The 21136-nt window shown below is 45.3% G+C and overlaps 1 protein-coding gene across 1 annotated transcript in view; it reads left to right on the top strand.

Moving 5' to 3' along the window:
• The window catches only part of ACSL1 (acyl-CoA synthetase long chain family member 1), a 66468-nt gene that overhangs the window by 10912 nt on the left and 34420 nt on the right, over positions 1–21136 (top strand). The window contains exon 2 of the mRNA XM_060085675.1: positions 9913–10139. Coding sequence (XP_059941658.1) covers positions 9942–10139 — 198 coding nt within the window. The 5' untranslated portion in view covers positions 9913–9941. The remainder of the gene's footprint in view (positions 1–9912; positions 10140–21136) is intronic.

Below are 21136 nucleotides of genomic sequence, written 5' to 3'. Positions count from 1 at the left end.
TTGCATCCCAGATGGCCACCCACCCATCCACGCTCTGGGCCTTTCTAAGGGCTCCTCACCGCCAGCCCGCCATTGTGTTCCAGCCCCTGGGCAGTTTCTCTGGTTGGGAGGATTTGCTTTCCTTTCAGAGATAAAACTCACTTACAGAAGTTGGTGGCCAGCCCTGGGGTCAGACTCTGGACTCAGCCCTTCCTCTGGCATTGGCTGTTCTATTTAAGAAAGGGGTTTGCTCTCGTCTTCCTCATGGGCAGCCTTGATTTGTTGTAAACTAACCCGCAATCACATGTCTGAATGGATTTCTACAAAGGAGAAGTGAGGACCCTTGCCTTTAGATGACCTTGGGTGTGACATCATACATAAGTGAAAGAGTTTGAGAAATAGGCAATGGGAAGATGGGAAAGTGGATGTTCGGAGGTAGCCTCTCAAGTCAGTGGCTTGCCATCCTGTCTGCTGGTTTGTTTCTTTCCCCTTCAGGCCCCCTGGAAGGTGCTGCTTCCTCCCAGCTCACTGCCTCATAGCAGCAGCGAGGGTGCCGAGGGAAGATGCTGAAGCTTGGAAATGGCCTGAATACCCCCTTTCCCTTTGGAGAATCACGGCTCTGTGTACACATCTTCCGGAGGCTTGCAGTAGAGAACTGGGCAGGATCACAGAGGGTCTTTCATGACTCAGGAAATATTTAGGAAGCACCTGTTCTGGGCAGGGCCATGCTAAGCACTGAGGGCATCTTGAGCCAGTTGGGCCAGGGCTCCGGCCCATGAGGAGGGGGAGCATCTCCCCAAGGGAAGCACACACTCACCATAAGCGCAAAACAGGAGACGCTAAGGACCGCACGAGGGCTACAACTAGAGCATTCCTGGAATTCAGAGGAAGGACTCCCGGCTTCTGACTGAGTGGGTCCCGTAAGAATTTATTCGGGAAAGCAGCCTCTGGCCTATTTGGGTAGGATTTGGACATCTTTTTTTTTTTTTTTTCTTTTTTGGCTGTGGTGACCTCTCCTGCTGCAGAGCACGGGCTCTAGGCGCGCGGGCCCCAGTGGTTGTGGCTCGCAGGCTCAGTAGTTGTGGCACACGGGCCCAGCTGCTCCGCGGCATGTGGGATCTTCCCGGACCGGGGCTCAAACCCACGTCCCCTGCACTGGCAGGCAGACTCTCAGCCACTGTGCCACCAGGGAAGCCCTGGACATCTTAAAGTGGGACCAGGGAGGAGAGCTGAAGGTAAGGGGGACTGCGGAGTGGGTTTGGAGGCACAGGGACCTTCTGCTGGGCTTTGGGGGGCTCGTGCGGTGCAGCAAGGGCAGGGGTGCTGAAGAGGAACGGAGGTGGTGTGCGCTGTGACACCTGCCTTCGTGGCGGCCCTGAGGCTGGGGTCGGCAGGGGAGCCCGAAGGAGCACGGGGAGAGGAGGGATCGCCCTTCCACTCGCGCCAGGACGAGGGCCTACAGATGCCTCACAGCCACCTCCGCACTTCATGGCTCCACCACCATTCTCCAGACTCCAAAACTCACCTTCCAACTCCTTCTCTTTTTTCCATTTATATCCACTTAGTTACCGAATCCTGGTATGTATTTTTTTTTAATGATTAAATTTTTAAAAATTCTGGTAAAATATGAGTAACATAAAATTTACCATTTTAACCATCGTTAAGTGTGCAATTCCGTGGTGTTAAGTGTGCAATTCCGTGGCATTAAGTACATTTCCAGTGTTGTATAACCATTACCACGCTCTAGTCCGGAATTTCTCATCATCTGAAGCAGAAACTGTACTGTGAAGCAGTAAACCCCCCCATCCCCGTGTGTCTTTTTCTGTCTCTATGAATTCACCTATTTTAGGCCCCTGGTATAAGCAGAATCGCATGGTATGCGTCCTTTTGTGTCTGGCTTCTCTCACTTGGCATAATGTTTTCAAGGTTCACCCATGTCATGGCGGGTATCAGAATTTCCATCTTTTGTAAAGGCTGAAGAGTATTCCATCCTGTGCATGCACCGCATTCTGTTTATCTCTTCACCTGTGGGTGGACATTGGGGGTCACATCCCAGCTTTTTAAAGCCCCATGTGTCCTCGCTTTTTGTCATCCTCTGTGTTGTGTCCCACCTTTGTGTAGATTTGAATCACCGTGTGCCTGGGTCCCAGCACTTGCCTCTTAAGGTCCAGTGGCCTTGCCCTCAGCCCAGCCTCTAGTCTTGTTCTTGTGTGGAGCTGGGCAGGGAGTTGAACTTCCCCGCACGGTTTCCTGGTCTTTGCATTGACAGTAGCAACTCTATGCAGTGAGGACTGTTACTACACGTGCTCTCACGGCTGACTGCTCAGCACCGGCCTGACACGTGCTACGTGCCTAACTCACAGTGGCCTCACAGACATCGTAACCTCACGCTGATTTCCCCAGACGTCTTCCTTCCCATCTCCTGTGCAGCTTACCCTGTCATGCGTTCTGGATTAACCTGCTCCAAATCCTTGAGCTGAGGTGGGGAGCTGCTTCTCACCCCCAGAGCCTGAAGTTAACGCTCATTTTCTTAGGCCACACTCACCTCCTGCGTCCACACACAGCTCTCCCAAGACGGTGTGATGGCGTCCACAGTTTCTTTTGCACTTACTGGCACCTCGTTATTCTCTATGTTGTGTCTGTATTGTTGTTATGCAGTTTACTTCCAAGCCTCGTGAATGGCGTCTGCAAGTGTTCGAAGTTTGTACCCCCAAGTGGATAGTAACTCATGTACGTGTCCATAGAAGGTGAGGTTTTCCCAAAACCCTCTTTCAGTCCTCACGTTAAAGTCTTACCAAGCCTTTCATGCTACGGAGTGCTTTCTCGGGCACTTTATTTTGAACAACATCAGTAGAGGGGGCACCCTGTCTTTTTTTTCATTTATTTATTTTATTTATTTATTTTTGGCTGCGTTGGGTCTTCGTTGCTGCACACGGGCTTTCTCTAGTTGCGGCGAGTGGGGGCTGCTGTTCGTTGAGGTGCACGGGCTTTTCATTGTGGTGTCTTCTCTTGTTGTGGAGCACGGGCTCTAGACATGCGGGCTTCAGTAGTTATGGCGTGCGGGCTTCAGTAGTTGTGGCGCGCGGGCTTCAGTGGTTATGGCTTGCGGGCTCTAGAGCGCAGGCTCAGTAGTTGTGGCACACGGGCTTAGTTGCTCCGCAGCATGTGGGATCTTCCCAGACCAAGGCTCGAACCCGTGTCCCCTGCATTGGCAGGCGGATTCTCAATCACTGAGCCACCAGGGAAGCCTGAGCACCCTGTCTTGAAGCCACCCCTGCCAATCTGAATCTTGGGTTCTTGTAAAAGTCTAAGGCAAAGAAATTGAATGCTGGCTGGGTAATTACTTCTGGGGTTTGGACTTTACAAAGGCAAGCATTGGATATTATTATAAAAACCTTTTAAACATCAGTTTAAAAAGCAGTGAAGTATGTGGTTTAGTTATATGAATATGGACCCATAGGACAGATTTTTTTTTAACTGTCCTAACATTATACAGATGTGTTCCTGTGACTTGGGAGAATTTTTGCAGTGGTAGCTGCAAAATGCTTCCACTTAACCAGCTTAAATGGAAGAGAAAAATGTGAAGATATGCCACAGAAAACTGTTAATCCTCAAAATGTGGCTTTGGAGATTCTGAAGACCCTGTTGGAAGAAGCATGTTCAAAGACTTTGAATAAAATACTAATGAAATGTGAATAGAAAACCAGTAAATATTTCTAAAGTAATGTATATTGTTGTATGACTTAAATATATGTATAGCTTGGTGAATACAGAGACTGTAATGAGCAGGCATTTGACTAGTTTCATCTGATCCCTAAAAGTTTATCTGTTCCGGTTGGGCACGTTATATTTGGAATCTCTTTATTTGGGGATGTATGTGGTAGTGGTGGCCGGTGGCCAGTGTGAACGGGTGAGGCCTGGCCCTAATCTTACTGGTAAAAAATCAGTCTAGCCCTATACTTGCCTGTGAAAGCTTTGTGTCCCACCCTTGGACAGCTTTAAGGAGATGGGCAGGGAGTGGTTGAGTATAGAATTATTCAGCTTGCCTCGACTGTTTCAATAAAACAGTTTTCTAGGGCTTCCCTGGTGGCGCAGCGGTTGAGAGTCTGCCTGCCAATGCAGGGGACGTGGGTTCGTGCCCCAGTCTGGGAAGATCTCACGTGCCGCGGAGCGGCTGGGCCCGTGAGCCGTGGCCGCTGAGTCTGCGCGTCCAGGGCCTGTGCTCTGCAGCGGGACAAGCCACAACAGTGAGAGGCCCGCATACTGAAAAAAAACAAAAACAAAAAAACAGTTTTCTAAAAACAAAGCATCTCCGCTCCCTTTCTCCTTTTAAAATCTTCTTGGAAATTGAATTGGGGATCCACACACAGAATCACTTTAATGAAAATTAAGCGGGTTTAAGGTTTACTATGCCTCCTTGGGGAGGGAAACCCCAAGGCAGCGGATGGGGATAATTCCCTGTGGAACTACTTGCTCCTTCTACCTGGGATCCCTGAGTGACCCAAGTGGTCCTTGTCGTTCTCCTGCTCAGGATGAGGAGATGGTCCAGGGGCAGCGACCACGGTCAGGAACTCCCCCGTGGGATGGGGTTGGAACAGCAGACTTGGGTACCTCTGTGGAGGTTCTATAGCTCCCACTCTGTACAGGGAGCCTGGCTGCTCTCTCGTTTCCAGAGCGGATGGTTTAAGCAAATCTAGCTTTAGGTACTCTGCCAGCCAGGGTTAAGGAGCAGGAATCCAGCGGGTTTGGAGAGGCCGGTTGAAAGCACAGCACACGGTCTGGCTGCTGCCCTCTTGTTGCTCTCGAGGCCGAGCTCTGCCCAGCTAGTGCCGGACAAAGAGGGCACTTTCAGGCCTCTGTAAATAGCCTATTGTGCAGGGGAGGAGGTGGACGAGGAATGGCAGCATCTCGCCAGCTTGGCTTGCTGCTTGAAGGCGGGACGTCAGGACTTCTTCATTTGCTGCTGCTGGGGCAAGGGTGCTATGTACGTGGGTTTGTTGGAGGGCTGCATTCCTGGTAAAGTAGTCCATCAAACTGCTATAATTCAGCTGGATGAAAGCTCGAGGAACTTTAGAAGGAGAGAAACATCCAGCTCACCCATTTGGGGGATTTATAAATGACACGAAGAAAATAAAATGCTAATGTAAGTATCCATTTGCAGAATCGCAGGAGCTGTGCGTGCGTATATGTGTGTCCATAGAGAATGATGCCCTTGTGAGTCACCTCTGGCCCTGAGCCACTTTTTTCCTGGTGCAAACAGAATGGTAAGAGGTGACCCTTTGTGTACAGTGGGCCTTGAACCCACATGCTCCCAGGCCAAGGTAAAGGGGTGAATGCTCACGGTTCTGTAGGACACGGAGGGTGAGATGGATTTCAGATGCCGAGCTCGCCTAATACTGAGGCATGTGAGTGCTGCAGGGACCTGTAGAGGCTGCCCGCTCTCATGGGCCCTAACCTGGGGTGTGAGCTGCAGGGGGCTTGTGAGCCCCAGGTGCAAACAAGTACGTGCATGTTCTTAGTGGAGCGAGTCAGCGGCCCAGCAGAAGGTAAGAATTGTTCCTGTAGAGGAAAAAGCATGAGTTTAGTTGGGTTGGTGTCCCCGTCTTGGGAGATACCTTCTGGAAGCCTTGTAAGTGTCCAGCCTCTGTTTCCTCATCAGATTTTATATTTTGATGTTTAAATAAGACACACGATATGAAAGCCTTTCCAAAACACCATACTGATGCTAATTGTATCATTTAGCACTTATTCCCAAAGTTCGGGCAGATGGGTGCCAGGATTTCTGTTTTCTGACAGTCATGCAGTCCAGTTTCTGTTCCCCTGCTTGTACATCTATTTCTACCCAGGTCTATTTAAAGGCGTCCTATGCTCTGGTTCTTTGCAGTGAGCTTGTGCCAGGTTTCCCCCACCATTGGTACGCTCCCCGTCATCCTGTGGTTTTAGACTCCAGCTTTATAGTAATTTCGGAAGACTCAACTGAGCGAGCTCACTTTCTGTCAGTGTGAGAGTAGCTATAGGGAAGGAGGAGCTGGCTGCCAGTAGCCTTGTGTGTGCAACAAATACTGGCCGCTTAAGCCGGCTTAAAAGCTGCCTGAATCATGTTCTTAGCAAACAGCACCATGATTATATGCCTGGGCTATAAAAAACTTCCTGAGATGGTGATGTGGAAATTAAGAATTAGGAAAAAGATTCCAACTGGAGCACCATTGGAACAAGCATAAGATCTGGGTTTCAACCGCTTGTTGGCAAGTACATGAGTCTTGATACTTCTTAGAGGCCTGCTGGGACTGTCTGAAGACGTGGTGTTTGTGTTCACCTGGAGCATTTAAAGGCTATTTATTGTGGCTAATTTTCTTTGCATGTAGGTCTGCCTCCATTTCTAAATAGCCCAAGTGCTGTTTCCTTAATAGCAGTTAAATAGAAGGGAAAATAGAAGGGAAGAGATGTGTAATACTCCCCATTCACATTTAAGAGTTCTCCCTTACATGGATCTACACGAGGTGTTGCCTTCTTTCTTCATTGTGTGGATTATAGTTTTCCCATGTATAGCATTAACCGATTTGTTCAGCATAGTTGATTTGCAGCTTGTTACCTGGCTGCCAGCTAAAAGGCATGAATTAAACTGCTATAGCTTGTCATCATCACCCACTAAAGATAAGAATTTAGCTGGATTTAAATCCTTAGTGTTACAGATTAGTACCTAATAAAATGTTCTTGCATGGGTGCTACTGAATCAGCACTTTTCTGTTTTTTTTTTTAAGTTTTCTTTCCTAAACTTATTTCTAGAAATAGACTTATTTCTTTTAGTATAATGCTACCGAATCAGCAATTTTCTGGGTTTTTTTTTTTTTTAAGTTTTCTTTCCTAGACTTATTTCTAGAAATAGACATTTCTTTCTTAGTATAATGCCATCTACTTGTAGCTTGGCTATTGCTGATGCTTAATATAATATAAAAAAATTAATCACTTGTTTATGACTGTGTTTGTTTATGGGGGGATGATTTAATATGCTCACACAGGGATGTGAGTCCGTTGAACAACTCCTGTAAATTCGCATGATCTAGGTTTTATGGAAATGACTTCAGGGACTTCGGGGACAGAGGAGGGAAGGTCAAGCTTGTGTGTAATAAATAGGGTGGGTACCTCCCATCCAGACTCCAAGTGCTGTGAGGTGAAGAAGGCAGCCAGAATGATTGGAGGGAAAGGCAGGTGTGCACATTATATGCATAAGGTTTCTATGCATCCGTGGAGTTGCAATACTGTTTATGAAATCTGACTACTCGGGGCCAGTAAGACCTGGACTTGATTTGCCTGCTTATCCTCGAAGTCTCGGTGTAAACATCCCCTCCTCAGAGGGGTCTTCCCTGATCGGTGGATCTTCACGGTGCTAACACTTACTCCACCTTGCAGACAGATACTGCTTGTTTATCTCCCCCACTAGCTGGTTAGCCCGTTGAGAGCCCAGACCGGGTCATCTGGCACTGTCTTCCCAGCTCCTAGCCCACACAAGATGCTCAGATTTGTTGAATGGCTGGGATAGTTCAGTTCGAGTTATGAATTCATCTAGAAGAAACCTGCTGTCAGTGTACTGATAATCAGTTACTTTCTTTTTTTTTTTTTTTTTTTTCTTTTCTTTTTGCGGTATGTGGGCCTCTCACTGTTGTGGCCTCTCCCGTTGCGGAGCACAGGCTCCGGATGCGCAGGCCCAGCGGCCATGGCTCACGGGCCCAGCCGCTCCGCGGCATATGGGATCCTCCCGGACCGGGGCACGAACCCGTATCCCCTGCATCGGCAGGCGGACTCTTAACCACTGCGCCACCAGGGAGGCCCATCAGTTACTTTCTTGATCTGTCTTATGTCCGTTTGACATGACCACCCAACATCTGATCGTTCATTTCAGTGGTTTTAAAAAAAAAATATGCCCATTGTCTCTCCTTACTGGGATGCTGAGCAGAAAGAAAACAGTGTCTGTCTTCGGAACTGGCACCGGCATTGACACTCACTGATCCTGTCCCTGCCCAGTGGGGTGACTGCTCCCAGCTTCTCATTGGCCTATCCTCCACTGTCTGTTCTCTTGGGAAGTATGGATTTTGTCTGCTAGTTACCTTTAGCCCAGTGGGCAGCAGCACAGGACCGGGCATGTGACGGATGCCCTGAGAGACCTTGGCAGGCTGGCTAAGCACCGGGTGAGCACGTCCATCCCCTACTCCGCCCCTACCCTGCTGCCTAGTCTGTTTCTGCAGTGGTGTGTCACCCAGCAGCCAGCTGTTGGTGGCACAGAGGGCGAATGGTTTTGTCAGTGCTGGTGCTTTCTCTGCACAGTTGTGACCTGCAGAAATGCACTTACCTGCTCCTTCTCTGTTGTCATGTTAAAGCTCGAAATTGTCTGTGTGTCTGTGTGTGTGTATGTCTGCCTACACAGGGCTGTTGTAGCACAAGATTGCCTCCTAGAGAACTGACGGCCAGTGAAAGCCCCTGATAGTCTCAGCTCTGTAAAAAGATACATACAGTGATGTAGATTTAAATTTGAAGAGGATTTCTATATTTGGGGAAAAAAAAGATTTTCAGTCTTGGGACGTAGCTCTCTAAAAAGCATAAAATAAGGAGCTCAGAAATACCATCTGAATTAATGATAAAGGTTAACACTTGTCGCATTGCCGGGCAGTTTTTGAGAAAAGTCTTTCCGGTCGTTTCCTAGGATTTCCTTCCCTGTACTGCCAAACATACTTGAGAGTAGTTATTCATCAATAATTTTCTAATTAGAATTATTCTTATTTGTTCTCTGTACTGCACATTCATTTTTACATTGAGATATATATATATATTGTTTATACTATTCAATTTGAGGCTTTAATATATATGTGGGGCTGTTCATCTGATTTTCTTCCGTGTGTTTTGGCTTCTTAATTTTGTATGTAAACGCCCTGTGGTTGTGTCGTCTTTTACGGCCTCTGTCTCTTACTGTCCTCCAGGCAGGACTAGTCACAGACTGTCGGTAGAGGAAATACTACTACTGCCCAACAGGGACTGAACACATTGTGCTGCCTCCCACCATTCTGAGCTCTTTATGTGAACCAGGTAGTCCTTATGAAAGCCCTATGAGATAGGTGCTGTTTTTATGGATGAGGAAACTGAGGCACAGAAAGGGCAAGTGATTTGTCCCCAGTCATACAGCTGATGAGCTGGGGAGGTGGGATTTGGCTCTAGAATCTGGGATCTTAAATACTATTTTGTACTTTCTCTCAAATACTATGCTATAACCTCCCTAGATACTTGCTAGATAAATATCTCTAGATATTTATGCACACCCTTCTATTATTTATTTTAGCTCTAATAGCTTGAGGAATGTAAATGACACTGTTTTGTCAGAATAGCCAACTCCAGTTTACCCTGCGCTTATATGGCTGCTTTTGTGGTACAAAGAGCGTGGGGAAGGTGAGGGGCCCACTCAGAACCCAGCTTGGTCTCTCTCACCAGCCGGGGAGCTTGTGCTGAGCTTTGTCAGAAGAAATGGAAACTGATGGCCTTTGGGTGATCCGGGCTAGTTTCTGCCTCTCTGTTCTTCTCCCCACCAGCCGTGATAATGAGAGTTGAGTGTATTTGATTAGGTGGAAGAGAACAAGAGAGAGAATATAAGGCAAGAAAATGGTAACTTATGCCCCTTGTGTGAACACTTTATGGCAGGAATTCTGAGTGACTAAATCTTTTTAACGTGGTCAACGAAAACTTTTCACAAAATGATAGAAGTAAAACGAATTCCTAAAATGTTTTTAGAAAAGTGAGATTTGACAGCCAGGAAAAGACCTGGACCATCAGCCTGTGGCTTTAATGCCCCCAGTTGGTCAGCCAGCGTCGAGTTGATGGTCAGCCCCGGGGAGTCTGGAGCAGCATAACTCCACCCTGGAATGAACGTGATGTTTTTCTCTCCGGCAGATATCGGTGTAGGGTGCCACCAACCCAGGATGATGCAAGCCCACGAGCTGTCCCAGTACTTTCGGATGCCAGAGATGGTTGACTTCCGGCAGTACGTGCGCACCCTTCCAACCAACACACTCATGGGCTTCGGTGCGTTCGCAGCGCTCACCACCTTCTGGTACGCCACGCGGCCGCGGGCCCTGAAGCCACCGTGCGACCTGGCCATGCAGTCGGTGCAGGTGGCGGTAAGTGGAGCCTGGCCGCCCCCCGGCCTCTGCCTCTCTCTCCACAGGTTCCAGGCCCCATCGAAGGCGGCGTCGAGCAAGATAATAATCACAAGCAAATATTGGTGGGGCACTTTGTAAACTGAAATGTGCTCCCCAAACAGAATTTCAGCAGTGATGAGAAGAGGAGGGCAGAAAAATAGGGCAGAGGGACACAGGCAGCGATGCTGCTTGGGTGTCTGGCCACATCACACGGAGCAGAGGCTCGTCCCGTAATCTCATGGGGCTTCTGGCCTGCGCTGGGCTCTGAGCTGTGCCCGGAGGATCCTGAGAGGGGAAAGGACAGGCACAGGGTCCCTGCCCTCAGCGGAGAAGAGGGTTGTCAGTTGTTAGAGAAAGAAGGATTTCACCTGTGGTTGTCTGATACCTGGAACACATTGCACAGGGGTAAAAAGGACTCAGGGATTTCTTTTTTTTTTTTTTTTTTTTTGGCTGCATACTCATTACTTGCTTCTTTATATCAGATTTTTTTTAAGTTGAGTTTTTAGAACAGTTTTAGATTTACAGAAAAATTACAGAATTTCCATAAACTCCACATCGATTTCTGCTATTATTAACATCTAACATTAGTATGGTACATCTGTTTTTTGTTTTTGTTTTTTTTAAGCTTTTTTTTTATTCTTGAATTTTATTTTATTTTTTTATACAGGAGCTTCTTATTAGTTATCTATTTTATACATATTAGTGTATACATGTCAATCCCAATCTCCCAATTCATCCCACCACCACCACCCCCGCCGTTTTCCCCCCTTGGTGTCCATACGTTTGTTCTCTACATCTGTGTCTCTGTTTCTGCCTTGAAAACAGGTCCATCTGTTCTGTTTTTCTAGGTTCCACATATATGCATTAATATATGATACTTGTTTTTCTCTTTCTGACTTACTTCACTCTATATGACAGTCTCTACATCCATCCACGTCTCTACAAATGACCCAATTTCATTCCTTTTTATAGCTGAGTAATATTCCATTGTATATATGTACCACATCTTCTTCATCCATTCGTCTGTCGATGGGCATTTACATTGCTTCCGTGACCTGGCTATTGTAAATAGTGCTGCAGTGAACATTAGGGTGCATGTGTCTTTTTGAATTATGGTTTTCTCTGGGTATATGCCCAGTAGTGGGATTGCTGGGTCGTATGGTAGTTCTATTTTTAGTTTTATAAGGAACCTCCATAGTGGCTGTATCAATTTACATTCCCACCAACAGTGCAAGAGGGTTCCCTTTTCTCCACACCCTCTCCAGCATTTGTTGTTTGTAGATTTTCTGATGATGCCCATTCTAACCAGCATGAGGTGATACCTCATTGTAGTTTTGATTTGCATTTCTCTAATAATTAGTGATGTTGAGCAGCTTTTCATGTGCATTTTGGCCATCTGTATGTCTTCCTTGGTGAAATGTCTATTTAGGCCTTCTGCCCATTTTTGGATTGGGTTGTTTGTTTTTTTGATATTGAGCTGAATGAGCTGCTTGTATATTTTGGACATTAATCCTTTGTCCGTTGATTCATTTGCAAATATTTCTCCCATTCTGAGGGTTGTCTTTTCGACTTGTTTATAGTTTCCTTTGCTGTGCAAAAGCTTTTAAGTTTCATTAGGTCCTATTTGTTTATATTTGTTTTTACTTCCATTACTCTAGGAGGTGGATCAAAAAAGATCTTGCTGTGATTTATGTCAAAGAGTGTTCTTCCTGTTTTCATCTAAGAGTTTTATACTGTCCGGTCTTACATTTAGGTCTCGAATCCATTTTGAGTTTATTTTTGTGTGTGGTGTTAGGGAGTGTTCTAATTTCATTCTTTTACATATAGCTATCCAGTTTTCCTGGCACCACTTATTGAAGAGACTGTCTTTTCTCCATTGTCTATCCATGCCTCCTTTGTCATAGATTAGTTGACCATAGGTGCTTGGGTTTATCTCTGGGTTTTCTATCCTGCTCTGTTGATCTATATTTCTGTTTTTGTGCCATTACCATATTGTCTTGATTACTGTAGCTATGTAGTATAGTCTGAAGTCAGGGAGTCTGATTCCTCTAGCTCTGTTTTTTTCCCTCAAGACTGCTTTGGCTATTCAGGGTCTTTTTGCCTCCATGCAAGTTTTAAGATTTTTTGTTCTTGCTCTGTAAAAAGTGCCATTGTTAATTTGATAGGGACTGCATTGAATCTGTAGATTGCTTTGGGTAGTATAGTCATTTTCACAACATTGATTCTTCCAGTCCAAGAACATGGTATATCTCTCCATCTGTTTGAGTCATCTTTAATTTCTTTCATCAGTGTCTTATAGTTTTCTGAGTACAGGACTTTTACCTTCTTAGGTAAACCTTAGTTAGGTTTATTCCTAGGTATTTTATTCTTTTTGTTGCAGTGGTGAATGGGATTTTTTCCTTAATTTCTCTTTCTGATCTTTTGTTGTTAGTGTTTAGGAATGCAAGAGGTTTCTGTGCATTAATTTTGTATCCTGCAGCTTTACCAAATTCATTGATTAGCTCTAGTAGGTTTCTGGTGGCATCTTTAGGATTCTCTATGTATAGTATCTTGTCATCTGCAAACAGTGACAGTTTTACTTCTTCTTTTCCAATTTGTACACATTTTATTTCTTTTTCTTCTCTGATTGCTGTGGCTAGGACTTACAAAACTATATTGAATAATAGTTGTGAGAGTGGACATCCTTGTCTTGTTCCTGACCTCAGAGGAAATGCTTTCAGGTTTTCACCATTGAGAATGATGTTTGCTGTGGGATTGTCATATATGGCCTTTATTATGTTGAGGTAGGTTCCCTCTATGCCCACTTTCTGGAGAGTTTTTATCATAAATAGGTGTTGAGTTTTGTCAAAAGCCGTTTCTGCATCTATTGAGATGATCATATGGTTTTTATTCTTCAATTTGTTAATATCACATTGATTGATTTGCGTATATTGAAGAATCCTTGCATCCCTTGGATAAATCCCAGTTGATCATAGTGTATGATCTTTTTAATGTGTTGCTGGATTCTGTTTGCTAGTATTTTGTTGCAGATTTTTGCATCTATATTCATCAGTGATATTGGTCTGTAATTTTCTTTTTTTGTAGTATCTTTCTCTGATTTTGGTGTCAGGGTGATGGTGGCCTCGTAGAATGAGTTTGGGAGTGTTCCTTCCTCTGCAATTTTTTGGAAGAGTTTGAGAAGGATAGGTGTTAACTCTTCTTTAAATGTTTGATAGAATTCGCCTGTGAGGCCATCTAGTCCTGGGCTTTTGTTTGTTGGACAATTTTTAATCACAGTTTCAATTTCAGTGCTTGTGATTGGTCTGTTTTTATCTTCTATTTCTTGCTGGTTCAGTTTCAGAAGGTTGTGCTTTTCTAAGAATTTGTCCATTTCTTCCAGGTTGTCCATTTTATTGGCATAGAGTTGCTTGTAGTAGTCTCTTAGGATGCTTTGTATTTCTGCGGTGTCTGTTGTAACTTCTCCTTTTTCATTTCTAATTTTATTGATTTGAGTCCTCTCCCTCTTTTTCTTTTTTTTTTTTTATTTTTTATTTTTTTTTTTTTTTGCTGTACGCGGGCCTCTCACTGCCGTGGCCTCTCCCGTTGCGGAGCACAGGCTCCGGACACACAGGCCCCGCGGCCATGGCTCGCGGGCCCAGCCGCTCCGCGGCACGCGGGATCCCCCGGGATCGGGGCACGAACCCGCGTCTCCTGCACCGGCAGGCGGACTCCCAACCACTGCGCCACCAGGGAGGCCCTCCCTCTTTTTCTTGATGAGTCTGGCTAATGGTTTATCAATTTTGTTTATCTTCTCAAAGAACCAGCTTTTAGTTTTATTGATCTTTGCTATTGTTTTCTTTGTTTCTATTTCATTTATTTCTGCTCTGATCTTTATGATTTCTTTCCCTCTGCTAACTTTGGGTTTTGTTTGTTCTTCTTTCTCTGGTTCCTTTAGGTGTAAGGTTAGATGGTTTATTTGAGGTTCTTCTTGTTTCTCGAGGTAGGATTGTATTGCTATAAACTTCCCTTTTAGAATTGCTTTTGCTTCATCCCATAGGTTTTGGATGGTCGTGTTTTCATTGTCATTTGTCTCTAGGTAGTTTTTGATTTCCTCTTTGATTTCTTCAGTGATCTCTTGGTTATTTAGTAATGTATTGTTTAGCCTCCATGTGTTCGTGCTTTTTACATTTTGCTCCCTGTAATTTACTTCTAATCTCAGTGTTGTGGTCGGAAAAGATGCTTGATATGATTTCAGTTTTCTTACATTTACCGAGACTTGATTTGTGCCCCAAGATGTGATCTATCCTGGAGAATGTTCCGTGTACACTTGGGAAGAAAGTGTAATCTGCTGTTTTCAGATGGAATGTCCTATAAATATCAATTAAATCTATCTGGTCTATAGTGTCATTTAAAGCTTTTGTTTCCTTATTAATTTTCTGTATGGATGATCTGTCCATTGGTGTAAGTGAGGTTTTAAAATCCCCCACGGTTGTTGTGATACTGTCGATTTCCTCTTTTATAGCTGTTAGCATTTGCCTTATGTGTTGAGGTGCTCCTATGCTGGGTGCATATATATTTATAATTGTTATTATATCTTCTTCTTGGATTGATCCCTTGATCATTATGTAGTGTCCTTCCTTGTCTTTTGTAACACCCTTTATTTTAAAGTCTATTCTATCTGATACGAGTATTGCTACTCCAGCTTTCTTTTGATTTCCATTTGCATGGAATATCTCTTTGCATTCCCTCACTTTCAGTCTGTATGTGTCCCTAGGTCTGAAGTGCATCTCTTGTAGACAGCATATACACAGGTCTTGTTTTTGTATCCATTCAGTGAGCCTGTGTCTTTTGGTTGGAGCATTTAATCCATTGACATTTAAGGTAATTATCGATATGTGTGTTCTGAATTACCATTTTCTGAATTGTTTTGGGTTTGTTTTTGTAGGTCCTTTTCTTCTCTTGTGTTTCCCACTTAGAGAAGTTCCTTTAGCATTTGTTGTAGAGCTGGTTTGGTGGTGCTGAATTCTCTTAGCTTTTGCTTGTCTGTAAAGCTTTTGATTTCTCCATCGAATCTGAATGAGACCCTTGCCGGGTAATCTTGGTTATAGGTTCTTCCCTTTCATCACTTTAAATATATTGTGCCACTCTCTTCTGGCTTGTAGAGTTTCTGCTGAGAACTCAGCTGTTAACCTTATGGGAGTTCTTTTGTATGTTATTTGTCATTTTTCCCTTGTTGATTTTAATAATTTTTCTTTGTCTTTAATTTTTGTCAGTTTGTCTTGGCGTGTTTCTCCTTGGTTTTATCCTGCTTGGGACCCTCTGCGCTTCCTGGACTTGGGTGGCTATTTCCTTTCCCATGTTAGGGAATTTTTTGACCATAATCTCTTCAAATATTTTCTCAGGTTCTTTCTCTTTCTCTTCTCCTTCTGGGACCCCTATAATGTGAATGTTGGTGCATTTAATGTTGTCTCAGAGGTCTCTTCGGCTGTCTTCATTTCTTTTCATTCTCTTTTCTTTATTCTGTTCCTTGGCAGTGATTTCCACCATTCTGTCTTTCAGGTCACTTATCTGTTCTTCTGTCTCAGTTATTCTGCTTTTGATTCCTTCTAGTTTATTTTTCATTGCAGTTATTGTATTGTTCATCTCTGTTTGTTTGTTCTTTAATTCTTCTAGGTCTTGTTAAGCATTTCTTGCATCTTCTCGATCTTTGCCTCCATTCTTTTTCTGAGGTCCTGGATCATCTTCACTATCATCATTCTGAATTTTTTTCTGGAAGGTTGCCTATCTCCACTTCATTTAGTTGTTTTTCTGGGGTTTTATCTTGTTCCTTCATCTGGTACATAGCCCTCTGCCTTTTCATTTTGTCTCTCTTTCTGTGAATGTGGTTTTTGTCCACAGGCTGCAGGATTGTACTTCTTGCTTCTGCTGTCTGCCCTCTGGTGGGTGAGGCTATCTAAGAGGCTTGTGCAAGCTTCCTGGTGGGCGGGACTGGTGGTGGGTAGAGCTGGGTGCTGCTCTGGTGGGCGGAGCTCAGTAAAACTTTAATCTGCTTGTCTAGTGATGGGTGGGGTTGAGTTCCCTCCCTGTTGGTTGTTTGGCCTGAGGCGACCCAGCACTGGAGCCTCCAGTGTCCTTGTCCTTGAGGTGAGCCACAGCTGCCCCCCACCTCTGCAGGAGACTTTCCACCACTAGCAGGTAGGTCTGGTTCAGTCTCCTATGGGGTCACTGCTCATTCCCCCTGGGTCCTGATATGCACACTACTTTGTGTGTGCCTTCCAAGAGTGGAGTCTCTGTTTCCCCCAGTTCTGTCAAAGTCCTGCAATCAAATCCCGCTAGCTTTCAAAGTCTGATTCTCCGGGAATTCCTCCTTCCATTGCCGGACCCACATGTTGGGAAGCCTGACATGGGTCTCAGAGCCTTCACTCCAGTGGGTGGACTTCTGTGATATAAGTGTTCTGCAGTTTGTGAGTCACCCATGCAGCAGTTATGGGATTTGATTTTATTGTGATTGTGCCCCTCCTACCATCTCACTGGGGCTTCTCGTTTGTCTTTGGATGTGGAGTATCTTTTTTGGTGAGTTCCAGTGTCTTCCTGTTGATGATTGTTCAGCAGCTAGTTGTGATTCTGGTGCCTCTCGCAAGAGGGAGTTGGGACTTGGGGAGTTCTAATAGGATGAGGCCAGACTGGGAGCCTGCAGGGTTAATGTGGCCACAGAATTTAGGATGGGCATGAAGAATCAAGGACATTCAAGAGGTGTGTAAGGTGGGATAGGGAGGGTGGGAGGGAGGGAGACGCAAGAGGGAGGAGATATGGGAACATACATGTATATGTATAACTGATTCACTTTGTTATAAAGCAGAAACTAACACATCATTGTAAAGCAACTATACTCTAGTAAAGATGTTTAAAAAAAAGAAAAAACATTCAGAAAAAAAAAAAGAGGTGTATAAGGTAGCATTGGGTGCCGTGGTTGAGTTTAACTTGGGCAAACAAAAGGTCAGGCTCTCATCACTCTAAGAACCAAGCAGAGAGTGAAGTTCCATAATTCGGGCTTACTTGGGGGGGTGATAGGGAAGTCCAGAGGGAGATTCTCAGCGGTCCTTCTCTACCTTCCTGCCCTCGCGAATCTCTGTTTAAGGTTAATAGAAAAGAGAAGCAGCCAGGTGTTCACTGGTGCTTTCACTCTTCACCTACTCTCTGTAGTTTCCTGCTTTCCCCTACCCAGGTCAGAATTCATTTTCAGGATTTATGACTCGCAAGAGAAAAGCACTGGGAAACAGAGAATCACCTCATTTACTTGTAGATGTAGCAGTGAATGGTCGCCCCCCACCCCCTCCCTGCCCTCCTCGGACCAGGCTGATGGTCACAAGCAGGAGAGTGTGTCCTTCCAAATGAAGCCCTGGCCTAATTAATACCTTTTTGTTATTTATAGGGCTTCAGTTCTTTGTTTCATTTCAGACAATTTCTTGGATTCATTAATGTGAAACTCTTAAAATATATAAAATGATATGTCAGTGTAATTCATGCCAAAATGTAAAAATAGAATGAACTACTGCTGAGGAAAGCTGGCTTTGTATTTTATTTCTAGTTAGAAGGTAAACTTAGTATTTCACAACAGCTAGTCATATACCAAACGTAAATAGAATTTAATTTTTTCTGATATGTGTGAAGTTTTTGGCATCCCTTCTCTTCTGGCAGAGGACCTGGTGTCTCACCGTAGCATTGCCATCACTCTGAAAAGAGTACTTAGCCAGTATAGATTTAAGATATTCTTAATTAAGCAGTAACTGTAAAAAATAAAAAAGCCAAATTCTTATTGTATGAGAAATTGGAGAGGCACTTACAATGTGTTTTTTTTTTTTTTTTTTTTTTTTTGCGGTATGCGGGCCTCTCACCACTGTGGCCACTCCCGTTGCGGAGCACAGGCTCCGGACGCACAGGCTCAGCGGCCATGGCTCACGGGCCCAGCCACTCCACGGCACGTGGGATCCTCCCGGACCGGGGCATGAACCTGTGTCCCCTGCATCAGCAGGCGGACTCTCAACCACTGCGCCACCAGGGAAGCCCACAATGTGGTTTTTAAATTCCAGTTTAGCATAAAGTCATTGAGCCTTATTAAAATAATTATACATGTTCTCTGTAGGACAATTTAAAACTGCAGGTAAGCAGAAAGAAAATTAAAATCTCTAATTCCATTACCTGGTGTATGGGCTTCCTGATTTTTCTCCTTGTTTATAGGAATAGATTTAGCTCTGATTTTCAGAATTTGTAGGTCTTAGGAAGAGATACAAAATTTGCTTTGCATATCTAAAAAAGAACTTAAAATATTGAATTTGGGATTATGATACTTAGTAATATAGATGCTTTTATATAGCTGGCATCGTCATATGGACGTCCATGGCAGAAAGAGTAACTTAATTCATTAAGTATTAATCAGGAGCCTGTCTGGCTGGCACTGTTGAAGGGGCTGATCAGCCAAATAAAGTACTGTTGCTTTGTTCCTACTTTGAAGCCAAGTAAGCACCATTTGCCCATCCCCACCTTCACACCCCTCTCCCATTTTGCATAGGCAGTTTTTTCACCCTCCTCTTCCCATAAACTTTACATGGCTATGAGAATGAGAGGAATCTGCCCTTTGGGTTTGGCTGCATCTCATCACTACCCACATGGGCTGCTTCCCAGTCACACTTTTCTTTTAAAGCAGCAGCACAGAGGGGACTTCCCTGGCAGTCCAGTGGTTAGGACTCCACGATTCCACTGCAGGGAGCATGGGTTCCATCCCTGGTCACAGCACTAAGATCCTGCATGCCACACAGCGTGGCCAAAAAAAAAAAAAAAAGAAGAAGAAGAAAATAAATAAATAAATAAATAAATAAAGCAGTAGCACAGAGGTTCTGGATAAGTTAAAGCTTCTAAAATTTCCTTTTACAAATCAGGGTAATAAAGTGGATGTTAGCACCCATGCTGTAGACCTGTGCAGGAAAGGTGATGCAGGCACATGCTGTAGAATAGGGCAGCGAAACTGGAGTTGGCAACAGAATCCCAAAAGTCTCTCATAAATTTCTGAGCCTGGTTTGATCAAGACCCTGTTCAGAGAGCCGTTTCCCTCCATCTGCAGGCACAGCTCCTGACCTGCAACAGTGCGTGTCCGGGAAGAATTCTGTCTTCCACAGCGTTTCTCTGCTGTAGCTCCATAACTTCGAGCAGGGTGTGAAAGCAAGTTTTTGTGTGTATATCTGGGGTTTTTTGGTTTTTGTTTTTTAAATCACATTCACAAGTGATGTGCAAGTTTTCCAGTTTTAGCTGGTCTCAGCCTGTTCTCTGGAATTGAAATCTCATGTCCCACTCGTGAAGCTGATCTTTGCTGGAGTGACCAGAAACCCTTTGGGATTGGTCAGGGCCCAGGCCGTGGTAGTTGCAGTTACGGGGCGTAGGAGAGCATTTTGGAGCCAGAATGGACCAGAGGGACAGGGGCAGCTGTGGCCGAGGCTGGACCTGACCGCTCTGCTTGGACCAGGCGGCCTTGGGCAGGCTCACCCAGCCTGACCTTCAGATTCCTCATCTGGAAAACGGAAGTAGCGGGACATTCCCTCCCGCGGTGTTTTTGTTTTGTTTTGTTTTGTTTTGTTTTGCGGACGCGCAGGCTCAGCGGCCATGGCTCACAGGCCCAGCCGCTCCGCGGCATGTGGGATCTTCCCGGACCGGGACACGAACCCATGTCCCCTGCCTCGGCAGGCGGACTCTCAACCACTGCGCCACCAGGGAAGCCCCTTAGCATTTTAAAGGCTTCATTTGAAGACTATCACGACTTAGTTTAAAATGTACCTCTGGTAACTCAACCAGTTAGTCTATAGCAGAGTCACTGTTTAGACTTGTTACCAGGCCTTGGCTTAGCGTGGGTTTATACCTTTTAATATGTAGAATGAGTTCTCTGGGTATAACTCATCCTGTCTCCGTGTTGGATGACTTACTTCCACCCCAGATAACCTCATGACATCCAGGTCACATGCTGGCTGGGTGACCCTTTTGCATGAAAGGTTGAGATTTAAACATTCATATGTTGGGATATACATACGGTGAGGAACTTGCCTTAGCATTTTAATGCCGTGCTGCTGAAAGTCAAATATAGAGGTTGTGACGCTCTGGATTCGATCCTCCTGAGTCACAGAGCAGGTATGAGACGGGCGCTCATTCAGCAAGTACATGGTGTGCCCAGACCAGGCAGGAAGAGGCTGCTGCCCTTGCGGAGAGTACAGCCCAGCAGGAAGGACCACCAAGGACTCCTTCCAGCCCTGGCAGAGGACAAGGGCCATCCTCAAACTAAGAGTCACATGAGTGACTTGTTTTCATGCCATAAAACTAGAGCCACGGTCCTTTATCAGGAAGAACTTGAAAGAAGCAAACTAAAGGTAGCACATCCAGCCTGTGGAAGACATGCTCAGTAAATAGCAAGGCTTTCGAATTTAAAAGTCCCCTCCTCCAGGGAGGCCTTCTTTTTTATTTTTATTTTTATTTTTTTTGTGTGGTACGCGGGCCTCTCACTGCTGTGGCCTCTCCCGTTGCGGAGCACAGGCTCCGGACGCGCAGGCTCAGCGGCCATGGCTCACGGGCCCAGCCGCTCCGCGGCATTGTGGGATCTTCCCGGGCCGGGGCACGAACCCGTGTCCCCTGCATCGGCAGGCGGACTCTCAACCACTGCGCCACCAGGGAAGCCCCCGGGAGGCCTTCTTGATGCCATTGCTTATCCGGACAAACCTCTGGCCTCCCAGCTCACGTGCCCGCTGTGACAGGGACTGGCATTCTTAGTCCATGTGTACAGGTGCCTATGGAGACTGTCACTGAGCAGGATTTCCCCCGTGGCTGGCAGAGTCACACTTGACACAGGGTGTGGGTGTAAAGACCTCCTTGCAAACTGGCAAAGCAGTTTCCACACGAGAAGAGAGCAGGTCGTTGTTTGAAAGCTTTTATGACGTTCTCACCCTGGACTTGTGGAGACA

This window comes from Mesoplodon densirostris, chromosome 20, assembly GCF_025265405.1.
Source record: "Mesoplodon densirostris isolate mMesDen1 chromosome 20, mMesDen1 primary haplotype, whole genome shotgun sequence".
NCBI lineage: Eukaryota > Metazoa > Chordata > Mammalia > Artiodactyla > Ziphiidae > Mesoplodon > Mesoplodon densirostris.
This window is presented reverse-complemented; position numbering and strand designations above follow the sequence as displayed.